This window comes from Poecilia latipinna, unplaced genomic scaffold (genome assembly GCF_001443285.1).
Source record: "Poecilia latipinna isolate Pla-1442-1.1 unplaced genomic scaffold, P_latipinna-1.0 Scaffold0, whole genome shotgun sequence".
Lineage (NCBI taxonomy): Eukaryota > Metazoa > Chordata > Actinopteri > Cyprinodontiformes > Poeciliidae > Poecilia > Poecilia latipinna.
The window spans coordinates 1,737,508-1,750,375 of record NW_015112616.1 but is presented as its reverse complement, the minus strand read 5'-3'; the positions used below and the strand labels follow the sequence as shown (position 1 = coordinate 1,750,375).

Sequence of the window (12,868 nt, the reverse complement as noted above, 5' to 3'; positions counted from 1 at the left end):
AGAGATATAAGACATAAAAAAAGTTTGATGTGTTCAGAGAAATGGTGGTAGGAATCAATGGATTTTCAATAACAGGTTATGGCTTACGAACAGGGAATATACTGTGTCTCCCGATTGATTGGTGCATCTCTAATATCTAGCTTTTTAAAGTACACGAGGTTAACAAAACCTATGCCAAACATTCCAGATTTCCAATCACGTTTGATGACACAGCCAAACTTTGAATCATCACTACTCTGGTTGTGTGGTTCCACTCAGTTTGTCCAGTCAACTCGGCTCCAGTCAACCAGAACTTTAAGGCTGCTCTTCTTTCCGTGTCTCATGCTGTATTTTTAAAACGGTTTGGGTAATGGGCCAACCACCTGGGTTACCATCTGAACATCTGTATGCCTCCCTGCTGTTTCCCCCCCCGACAGACTCATTCCTCTTCCAAATGATTATGACTGAAATAATGAGGCGCTAGAACATGGCGTCTAAATTATTGTAGACTTTAATCTGTCTACAACAGATAACAAGAATGCTAAAATGAAAAGGAGACACATTGTTTCCTGCTGTCATAAAAAAACTGTAGAGTTACACACATCCACAAACTAAAGGACACATTTTATATGTTTGCTCCAGTCCCATTGACATTTCAATGCTAAAACTTCTGTTACCAATAATTAAGTTGCTTTACCATCTGAAGGACAGATAGAAAAGAGTAAAGAATGATAAATTGTAGCTTCAGTTTCATTTCTTTGATCCTGCCAAGGCCTTTTGTGTTTTGTAAAGTTGCGAATTAAACTCACATTTATTAACTTTTATCCAAATATGGATCTTTAAATGTCTCTATTAGATTGGATGGAATAAGTCCCTTTCACCTTTGGTGCAAAGTTTCAATGATATCTTTGTAATTATCTAAAAAAAAAAAACATTTTGAAAATCTTAAAAAAACAAAACAAAAGCAGGCTCTTTTAGTCGTTTCTAGTACACAGACTGAATCTTGATTGGTTATTTAATAACTTCAAATTACAAATATCTTAAAGCCTGGACTTTAACCTACGATCATAATGTGGTATTACACATGTGTTAGACATGTTGGTTGGTGACAACATATACATTTATTATTTTACAACACTGTCTGCAGTTTGCATGTTACCTACTCTTCCCTGTTTTCTGTACCCACCACTTTTATTTTTGCTATGCCTTGTTATATTGCATTTGTTGGAGCACCAACAACAAAGGCCGTCAGGGAGGAAAGTCTGTCAGTGTTGACTTTTTATGCTGCATCAGGGTCTCCCCTCAATAACTGCTCTATTTCAGATTGTTTGGAGGTCAGAATACTTACATGTTCCAAACTGCATAAAAGATTTGACTTTTGCATTTATTCCTGTTATTCATCAAGCGACTTTTAAAACGTGAAATTCCTCTCTGGTCTCTAGTGTTCTGTTCCGAGGTCGTACCTAAAAAGGCAGACTTCTGAAAGCCCATTAGATCTTGAGCTGAATGATCAAGCAAATGTGTTTCCTTGAAAGCAATTCAGTTCTCCAGTTTTCCAACGCCCTTAGTCATTTCATCTGTATTGTGTTTATGTTTATTCCTCTGAATTTAGAAAAAAAATGTTTTGAGCCTCCATGTAATTCCTGTTTTTGGCAGCACAGGTGCTAAGAGATAATGATTACAAATGAGACAATAACTCTAAAGTGAAGAATAATAATACATGGCACATTAGATTCCTCCACTTAGAGAACTCAAAAAGGCTAATATCCAAACAAAAGAAAAACATTACCATTAGACTGAACACATTAGAAAGCAAATGCAAGTGAAAACTGAATATGCAAAACCAAAGTAGCTAAGAAAAACGTTACGCCCTAAAGATTATCATGATTATTTTCCATCTTAGGTCGCCGTTTCATCCCGTTCTACTTCCATTTCACAGCCTTCATTGAACTATGGAGACAATTAAAATGCTTGAGACCTGAAAAAAAAATCAAAGTAACTGTCATATCTACCATTATTCTGATGGTAGATATGATTTATTGGAGTCAATCACTTTGCTTACAGTAAACAATGCACAGGGCATACAAAATCACTTTAGGTCTCTTGTTGTCCAGTGGTGGTAACGTCCCCTAAATGGATACAAATTGGTTCATTGTTTGTTCAAATATTGCAAAGCTGAAAGCTTCTTTCAGGTTTGAAAACATGCATCAGAGCACTAAATGACAAAAATCATGTTACTGCTGTTGCTGTATGTCTTGTTGCCATGGCACAGATTATTTTTTTAAAACAGATGTAAGCAGTGGTGGATTGCACAAAATATCGAATAGACACTAGAAATTTAGTTTTAGTTTTGATAGTGGCCAATGTAGTCATTGCTGCTTTTCTTTTTGTTTATCACGGGAAAAAAATGTTTTTGAACACTATAATGTTATGATAGGATAATTATACTGTACAATTATTGCATAAAGTAAAATCAGTCTGATCTTGTAGATGTAGAGGCCTTCCTCATTGACCAGCTAGAGAGTTATGGGAGGCTTCACAAGTTTCACCATGTGTTCAACATGGACATGTGACTTAAAGTATAAGACATCTGTTCAATTTTCTTAACCCCAGTAGTGTGGAAAGGAGGCGTGTGTACAAACATCCTGGACGTGATTTCATGTGGCATATAGACTCCTATGATATGGTTTCCATACGAATCGAAACTGTGGGCCATATTTTTAGCCATTCATTCTTCACCACCTGCATCTTGCAATAACTAAATGACATGTAACATATTTTAGAGCCTGTTGAACCTCTTTGTCAGCTTTATAAGAGTTATTATCTGCATTGTGCAGCAGATGCACCTAAAAATCCCAGTCATATTGTTTAATGAAAGAATTAGTAAATAACAACTGCTGATTGTGTATTTTAAAGAAAATATCAAGCCCAGAGAGGCAGCAATCACTGTGATTTGCATGAGAACCAGTCAACCTACTTAAAAGATCTTTAAAAAGATGTAATCTCTGTATCATTAATGGTTTCGTTAAACACGGATTAGCAGTCGCTGAATATCTCAAATAGGAATGGAAAATATTAATATTACGTAATCAAAACAACTCCGTTATTTCTGCTCGGCAGCTTTTTAAGCATTTATCCGCATTAGAAATCTGGTGGCAATCTTTTAATTTACCCAAAGCATAAGGAAAATATTGGTTTATATAGGTTTATATAATGTTTGCATTACTTAGCTTAAATGAACGTGCCACATCACCTGTACTGAAAGAAAGGAAAGAACATCCTGTAATTGTGTAGATGGGTACAGCTGGGTGCTTCAGGGTGCACAAAAACACCCTGATGGTCATTTAGTTCTCTCCCTAAAATAGCATTCCTGTTTTTTTTTTTGTTTGTTTGTTTTTTGTTTTTTTGTTTGGGTGTCTATCTATGATGTGGTGTGAGAGAAAAAAGAGAGGAAAAAAGTCCCCCAGGCTGCCTGATGAGCATGTTTAGAAGCCTCATCTGAATGCACTGACCCAGTAAAGAATATTCAAATTGGCCCAAATCACCAAGCTGGATTTCTCAGTATCTGTTTTCTTGTGAGAGTGTGACTGATAGAAGTCAGTGCCTACGCAGATGCCCCCCTAAAAGAATGTAGTTTTGGCTTTTAAATGGCACGAGACAATTTTTTTGATAGTGTCGTATACCTTCTTTTGCTTTTTCCTACAAGCTCTAGCTATGATATTTTTGGTAATTATTTTGCCCCGTACCGTAAATCACCAGTAGAATGCTCCCATCAATTGCAAATAAGGGCAAAAGTTTGAAGAGCTGACATAAAAGTGTGTGCAGGGACAATAAGAAACCCTGAGATAGAGGGAGGGATGCTGTAAAAATAAAAAGAAGAAAGAGGGATTTACTGTTCATGGCGAGTGAGGGTTAGTGGCAATAAAGATGGTGTAAAAAAACTGATGGTGAGAGATGGGAAGCTTGACAGAAATAGAACAGAGAAATGATGGGGATAACCCACCATTGATTTTCACTTTAAAGATGCTAAAGATTATTCGTACCCCTAGTAATTGTTCATATAATCATATAAACAAGAGTTTTGAATCAGGTAAGGATTTTTTTCAATCCGTCCATCCATCCATCTTCTTGTTGATGTGCTTATTCTTACTTCAGATGGTAATAGATCAAAGTTTTATGATATGGATTTAATGCTTTTTTTTCTTGAAAGGTTGCTGCTGCCATCTGTATCTCACTTTGAACACAGCTGTCAGTCCTTCCTATCCATTCTAACGGTGCCCATAATTGTGAAGCGAAAGCAAAAGGATGCACGGATTTCAAAATTCTTCACAAATGAAAATCTAAAAAGTGTTGTGTGCATATGAATTCAAAAGACTTTATTCTGACTAATGTTCTCTTAAGCCTTCTAATTATTCATTGAGTGCACCTGCTTGTAATCTCATCATAAATATGGGTTTATTAGAGAACAATAGAGAACAAACAATATTATGAAAACAGGTCAGGGATAAAGTTACACTGAAGGTTTATGCAAAGTGACTTTATCAACTAATTAAAATATTTCAATAATAACAACAAAAAGGAAGGGAATCGTAGTTTGGCTGTCAGTCAAAACATTTTTCAGATTTTTCCCCCTTCTTTTACAGACAATTTGTATTGTATATAAAAGATAAATTATTTCTGTGCCTTTATATGCTGTTTATTCCAAGCCTTAAAGCTTGTTTTAGAAAGTTGTAGATGAAAAGAGAGAGGCAATTAGCTGGACAGATGATCTTATCCTTAGAATACAAACCTTGGAAAGAATTCGTTCCACCTTGACATCTCTACATGTTGCACTTTATTTAAATTTGAGTACTATCACAATAAAAGATGATATAGTGTTTGTATGAAACATTGCCCAGTTTTTATTAAAACTGTATGGAGATCAATTCCCTCAGTTGTTAAGAAAAACTTGACCAGAGAAGCTGAATTAATTGTTTCTGTTAGTTTTCTCTGGAGAAACACAGAAGAACTTTGTTTTATTACTTTGCCCCCCGACACTGGACTGCACTGTTAATTGAATTATAATCTTGGTCACAACTTTGGCTTCTCACAGTTATATTGATATTAACAGACAATATTAAACATTTTCATTTAGCTGAACGAGCCACAAAGAGCAGTATAAACTGTTTAAAATTACTTGTCTGACCCAGATGTTTCAGTGATGGATCCAAAACAATTAAGCAAAAAATAAAGTTCTGCTATGTTAATATTTCATTAAAAAATCTCTGCTGTAGTTTTGTCATGGCTTTACACTCAACGTGTGGAAACAATTTGACTTAAAGGCTGTTTTTTTTTTTCCTGAGATGACCTTAATATATTAAGAATCTTAACATGTTATCTGAATAATTTTAACTCAATGGTAAAGTATGCACCAGATTTCGGCATGTTTGGGATCTAGTATGTTTCACTGGAAGTCCTTGTAGTTAAAATGGTATCATCATTGACTTTAGCTTGTTGCTTTTTATTAGGCTGCATTGGTTTAGTAAACATGCATGTGAGATTGTGGTCATGTTTTATGTTAGATGCTTCATTAGTGGGTTGATTCATCCTGAGTTTCCGGCACACACATTTTGTTTTTGAATTAAAGTTGCTGTCGTGGTTGATTTTATCCAATTATTTAATTCCCATTGAACTAAGTTTTATGATACAAGCGGCTCCAGAGACTGAGTTTTCACTTCTTCTCCACTGACTTTATTAGTTTAGGGGTTTGTTTCTCCTGGCCCCCAGTTCACATATCACAGTAATAAAACACAACAGAGACGCAGGAGGGAAGTTTGCAGGATGGCAACTGTTGATGAGGCGACATTAGAATCTGTGCACATGTGTCTTTGCAGACCTTATTCTGCGTTAATGAGCACATTTATGACTCTTCCTTCTGCTGAGAGCTTGTAATTGTGTTTTGTCTTTCCAAAATTAAAATGAGAAACTGCCTTAAGGACTTGTCCATTATTGCAAACCCAACCATGTTTACTGGCAGACCAAGGAAAATGCTGCAAAAATATCTTCCTGCATCACTCTGTGAATTGTCTTAATCCATCTTTCACAGAACACCTAGTGGCTTCTTAAGAGCTTCCAGAGAGGTTTTGTTGTGCTCAGCAGCCTTTCATAGCTCCTCTGTCTCTGACCTCAGGCTCTGTTCTGCTATCACTCTCCTCATTACAATCTTAATGGACCAATCAGCACCACGCAGGCCAAAGGCACATGTCTCTTCACATTTTTCTCCACAGCTTCACTGCTATGTTTTCATTTCTTTGCCCATATTTCCCATTCATACTTGTTATCTGTCTATGATATCCTGTTTATTTTTTGATCCTCCCACCCACCATTTATCAACAGAATGCTCGCTGGATGTGTGTGTGCAGGAAGCACTGTAATTTTAATATCAAGAGCCGACGTTGTCCGCCTATTGATTACATATTATACACCCAGAAGTTATTTTTAAGCGATATTAAAATGCACAGGAATGCCAAAGCTATGCAAGTCTACTTTCTTGCCATAAGACTGAACTCAAAGACTTGTGGCCCTTTGGTAGCAGGCCAGTAGAGCCAGTTCCTGAAACAGAAGTTTCTTATTCTTGGGGGGGGGGGGGGACAGATATTAGTGCAAATGAATATATGATGTCTATCAAATTTGGAATTCAGTTTAAGGAACAGCTAACAGAAACAGAATAGCCGACTAATAATAATTATTAGTAAACATTTTAGCCTCATTCTGGGTTACAAGTGTCCCTGGTTTTTGTGATTTAGTCAAATAGTGTTTTTCCAAATTAAATTAGTTATTGTGTTGAAGCTCTGTGGATTTAGAAATGCCAGAAATAATTGTGATTATGATATTTTCCCTAAATCATGCTGCACGAGCATCAAAACATTTAATTTAGATGCCGTTTAGAACAAAGAGTCAGATAATATATAATATATCTGAAGATTTAAACATCTATGAGTTTTCTAATCTCAGATTTTGTCCTTTGCTTTCTGCAGTGTTTAGCAGTGTTTTTGTGGAAATTGTTGTCCATTTTTTCAGAAGCATTGCATCCTATTGGTACTATTTTGTATTTTTCACAATAATGTGATTTAACAATTTAATCCTGTGCTATATCACCAACCTACCAGGGGCAAGTAGCCTCTAAGGCTAAATTTAGGATATTTATTAATAATAAACTCATATTGATTCATGTTTATTTTTTTAAATACATAGATGAATATAGTGTGTCTGAAATAAATCCATAAATCTTGCATACATGAGCTTGATTGGCAGCACTAAGGCCAACCTCTTGCCTCTGATTGGCTGTTTCTAACAGTGTCTCTCTGCAGATGACAGTAGGACCACAGGGCAGCTCGATATTATTTTTTCACAGATTATCTGTCTCATGCTATAGTGTCTTGACATTGTGAAAGTTTGAACAAATATTGTTCTTCAAAGTTACACACTGCAGATTTAAACATGCTACCACCCATTTGAGAAACAGGTTCTGTACTCTTGTAGATGGCACCAGGTGTGCTGTTCTATTGCCAGGACATTGACGATAAAATACAAATGAACTCGCTCTATCTTAGCAAATGCTTCATAATGTGCTGCTTTATTAGACCATATTTTTACACATAAGCAATATCAAATGGATACTGGAAAACAATAAAAACAAATTAAAAACTTTTCCAAGTGCTGTCGGGGAGCCTTGAATTAAGTAAGAGCGCAGACATATACTGCATTGTGTAACAGAAAACAGTTTGTTTGTGTGAGTCTGTCATGGTGCTAAATACAGTATGGAAAGTTATGCAAAAGAGGATCTGTTGGGGTGATGAGAGGCAAGCCAACAAACACATCTTCCTGATCGCCACAGATTGTAAGATTATATTAACTCTTAGTCCTGCCACTCTGTGTGCACATGTAGGTGCAACAGTCAGCAGATATTAGTGCAAATGTCAGCATGTGTTTATTTATTCATTATTCAACAAAACTTCTGCCTCAACACATACAGACCTCATCCCTGTAAACCAAGCTTGGATGTTCAGGAATAGAACATCAAAACCCATCCTGGCACAGTCTCTATAGATTAAGTGATGAGGTGGAGTAAGTGGCAGCTTGTTTGAAAATTCACCAAGTAATTTATAATCCATCATGACAGCAAAGGATAAAAGGTTAAAGGACCATTAAAGCACTTTTCTGGATTAGAATTAAGCAGCAGAGCTTTTTAAGGGAAACAGAGGCAGAATTCAAGCCAAAACACTGAAGAGTTTAGAAAAAACAATCATATTCTTAATGATTGTTGATCTGGGTATGGGTTACTGGTTTAGGAATTAGCTAATTAAGTGATGTCCATAACAGAAGAGTCAGTAGTCATAACGCCGTTTGTTGCCCTATTGAAATAGATTAGTTTGTTTTGAAAATGCAATGGATGCAAAAATTCCAACCACACTTCTTTTTTCTTTTATTTCCACAGGCTCATTGCAGGGGGAACACCAGAGGAAGCTATACAAGGAGCTGCTGGCGAACTACAATCAATTAGAGAGACCTGTTGTTAATGATTCGGCTCCTATCCTGGTGGAGCTCGGCCTCACGCTGCTGCAGATTATAGACGTGGTGAGGAAAACTGATTGCGTGTGTATGTGAAACGATGTTTGGCCAGTTTAGAGTACAGATCAGCTTTGTAATGTGACTCTAAAGTGAAAATTTTTAGGAACTGAATATATTTTTAACTGTCAGATGAATATGCCTTGTGAAAATATTCACCCCATTGGCATTTTTTGTGTTTTCACAACCTGGAACTAAAAGAGATTATTTTAGGGTTTGCATAATTTCGCCGACAGAACATGTCAACAACTTTGAATATTTCATTTTCCTTTTAGTCTGAAACAAACAAGTAGACCAAAATAACAGAAAGCTTCACTCTGCATTCCTATCCACTGCCCTAAATTCAGCACTTTGTAGAGCAACGTTATGTTTTCCTGCAATTACAGCTGCAAGTTAGTTGGATAAATCTCTGTGAGTTCCCCTTATGTCGCCACTGAGATTTTTGCCCATTCCTAGAGGTAAACCTGCTCCAACTCCTTCAAGTTACTTGGTTTTCACGAATGAACTGCAATCTTTAAGTTTGACTAGGTCATTCCAATATGTTTCCCCTTGAACCACTCGAGTGTTGCTTCAGCAGAACGTTTTGGATCATTGTTCCTCTGGAAGGTGAAACTCCGACTCAAATCACTGATGGACCGAAACAGGTTTTGCTCAAGAATTTATCGCCATCGCTCAACTCGGATCAGTTTTCCTGCTGCTAAAAAACATCCCCAAAGCATGATGTTGCCACTAGGAATGTGGATATATGAAAAGTAAAGATATGAGAGATATATCTGCTATGTGTAAATTATGAACTTAGTTCTTAGCCTGAACTAAACTATCCATTTAGGCAACGACTAGTAAAGACACAACAATCTGGAAAACATTGCATTCCTAGGACTGATGTATGCTGCAAAAATGCTGAAAAAAGTGAAAATGTAAAACTTTTATGTGCCAAAGGGACAGATACATATTTTTAACTCTATTCATAAATGACATAAGCATCGTGCTTTTCATGTGTGAAACTTTAGTTATCCTTGGAATATTGCCTTTCTATTATTTAGCTACTGTGGAGACAACTGCTGCAGTTCATTGTTACTGCTTTGATCCTTTGGGATCAGCAATGCTCATTGCGATGTCCAGAAACAGAGCCGCCATGTTAACAATTCGTCTTTGAGAGAACTGAAGAAACTATGTGCTGACTTACTGATGGCATTTTTTGCTGTACATATCATCTATTTTCTTTTCTTTTCTTTTTTTCTTTTTGCTTTTATTCCCATCTACAGGATGAGAAAAACCAAGTGCTCATGACCAATGCGTGGCTGCAGCTGGTGAGTCAAAGTTTCTTAGGGACACATTATCAACATCTGAATGTGCTTCACTTACATTTTTGAAGAGCTTTGTGCGATCATGCCGCTAATATGAAGATTGTGTTAGTGAAATCTAACTGTGTTCATTCAAATATGTTTTCATTCTTTAAAAACGTTTAACAATATTGTTTCCTCTCTGCCTCTGGTGTTCTGTTTTTCTCAGTACTGGACAGACGTCTACTTAAGCTGGAATCCAGAGAATTACCCTGGTGTCCAGAACCTGCGGTTCCCGTCTGACCAGATCTGGACCCCTGACATCCTTCTTTACAACAGGTCAGGACCACCTTTTCTTGACCCGTGTTTCTTTAAGATTTATCTTTTCAGTGTACAAAAATGTGATTAGAGTTATTTACTATTGTGTTTGCTTGGTAATGAATTAGAAAAGGCCAATGAAGTGTGATGTCAGGAGCACTTGCTCCACTTTTCACCACCCTCTGGTTGGCAAAACAGCTCAGCTGCAATCTTGAAGTACAATGCAAAACTCATTGAAAATGTGAGATGTGTGAAACCTAGATGTCCATTGTTATAGAGTGAGAGCCTTCATATCAAAATGCTCTGTTAGCTTTTTACTATGATTTATTTACATTTACATGTCCTATTTCATTTTAGTATCTGAAACGAGTTGCTAAGTCCTGCACCATGTCATGATAACCTTGTGACCTCTTCCTATCCACACTCACTGGCGTTTATTTGGTGTTTATTCATTAAATCTGTGTTGTTCAGTTGTTAAGTAGGATAGGGATTATTTGATGAGGTCAGTTGTAAGTTGTCCACCTTTTAATGCTGTGTCTTGTCTTAAGGGCTAATTAATTGTCGCAGAAATTGCTTGCTCATTAGTAAAATTCAGAGGATTGGACAAAGTGATGATCTAAGCAGTTACTTGGGATTCAATAAGAATCCAGAAACACTGAATTGTTAACTTTTCACAATATCTTTGAAAAGTATCACTTTGTGGATGCAATGTTTGTGTGAACTTCTTCTTTGGTGGGATATCAGTATTCTTTGCTGGTTTCTGCAAGTATTTGGAAAGCAAACATTAACATTATGTGAATAGTTTAGATCTGAGGCGATAAATAATCCTATCAAATCCACTGAGAAATGCATTTAAGAACCTGTAGAAAATTTACATTTATGTTAATTACATGCAAATGGGACAGTGCTTTAGTGCTGTAGACAATTAGTCTAATTTAGCTTGAAAAGGGAAAGACAATAGGAACTAAATAGAGAAAACAAGCAATAATTTAAATTAATTGAATTAAATAAATTAAATTAAACAATTTTAAGATCAACTTACCTGGTTGGACGATACAGATTATGATTATTCTGTATGCATGATTTATTTTTTTTATTCCTTTTGAATAAACTAGTAGTGAATATTACTGTTGCTAGTTATCAAAACCAGAATAATGAAAACTATCTATTTACTGCAATAGAATCATCAAGGAGTTATGGAGGGAGGGACGAAGGAAGGAAGGAAGGAAGGAAGGAGTAAACGTACTTATTGTTATTAATGATGTTGAGTTTTCCCTTCACTTTGAGATTCTGATCATGTTGGTGCTTTTCGTCAGGTGAGGTCATTTTCCTCCAAAAGAACTAATGGTATTTCCCACATAGCGTATGCCTGGGAGGAAATGAAGCGTATGGCATTAGCTGAGTGGAAATCGTATGATTAAAGATGATTCCACTTGAAGCAGCCATTTGAAGCTGAAAGAGAGTTCACTGCAGGTGGTCCTCATTGATGTTGCTGAGTGAATGAAAGAAGCCTTAGATTAGTCTCTCCATGTCTGCATCTCCCCCAAACAAACACACTTCTTCATGCACATCACATGGAAAAACACAAAGGTTGGGGAGTATTAACCCACATTTAAAAGCAAAGCTTTTAGACCTATGAGGATTACCTACCATAATCTCTCTGTTTACACCCCTCTCTTGTCCCCATCCCTGCCTTTCACCATGAGCCTTCACTTTCCCACTCTGCCCATCCTCCTTCGCCATCTCTCTTTTCATCACAATCTATTTTTGACTATCCTTCTCTCTTTCATGAATCACCCTCTCGCTATAATTCACTCTATCCAATCCACGTTTTGCGCCATATTTTATTCTTTCTGACCTTTATAAATCATGTCATCTAACTGAACCTATCAAAGTGTCAGCATTTTACTGTTGCTCTCCTCTTGTGGTCAACCTTTCTTGTTTCACAGATGGCTTCTGTTGTGTTATTACTCTGCTAACTTCTTGGATGTGAAAAGAACAAATCAAACTTCAGGAAATGTTGACCTTCTCAGTAAATGGGAGCAGATCTTTTTTTTTTTTTAATGTTGCTCATAATCATTATAGCAAGTTTAATTAAGTTACATTTTTATATAAGTATGTAAAGATGTCTCAAGTATAACATTGTGGGTGCTTTTTGCTCATGACAATCTAGATATGACAGGTGATAATCATAATATTGACCAGGGACAACTGGTTGCCGTGTGTTTATGTAATACCTGTAAGCAGCTTACTGTCATCGTGACTCACCTTTAAAACTGTTGATTAATTTACCCCCTTAACTGTCACCTCCAAAATGCTTATGTGTTAGTCAGTCCAGATAAATAGTTATTTTAGTTCATTCAGTCTTGGATTTGCCAAACGTTTTTAGTTTCGCATTTGGAAAATATGAACTCATCCCACAGGCACAGTTTCAGTTTGGCTCTGAAGGTTCTGGTACTGGTTTTGGCCAAATCTCTTGGCCCAAATGGCTGCTTGGAACTGAAACTACAGGCAGACATTTAGTTTACAGTCAAGCTAGCGAGGTCGCAGCTTCCCATTAGTAGAAAATGAAAGTTTTTTGTTTTCAGCATTTATATGGGCTATTGATGAAGGCTGTTGTTGCACAACACCTCCCCCCCCCTTCTCTCTCTCTACTTCCTCTTCTGAGAGGAGGGAGATGT

The 12,868-nt window shown here is 36.6% G+C and overlaps 1 protein-coding gene across 1 annotated transcript in view; it reads left to right on the top strand.

The window, feature by feature from the left end:
* The window catches only part of LOC106946609 (neuronal acetylcholine receptor subunit alpha-7-like), a 34,254-nt gene that overhangs the window by 2,562 nt on the left and 18,824 nt on the right, over positions 1-12,868 (top strand). The window contains exons 2-4 of the mRNA XM_015031094.1: positions 8,456-8,595; positions 9,852-9,896; positions 10,099-10,208. Of these exons, the coding sequence (XP_014886580.1) occupies positions 8,456-8,595; positions 9,852-9,896; positions 10,099-10,208 (295 nt within the window). The remainder of the gene's footprint in view (positions 1-8,455; positions 8,596-9,851; positions 9,897-10,098; positions 10,209-12,868) is intronic.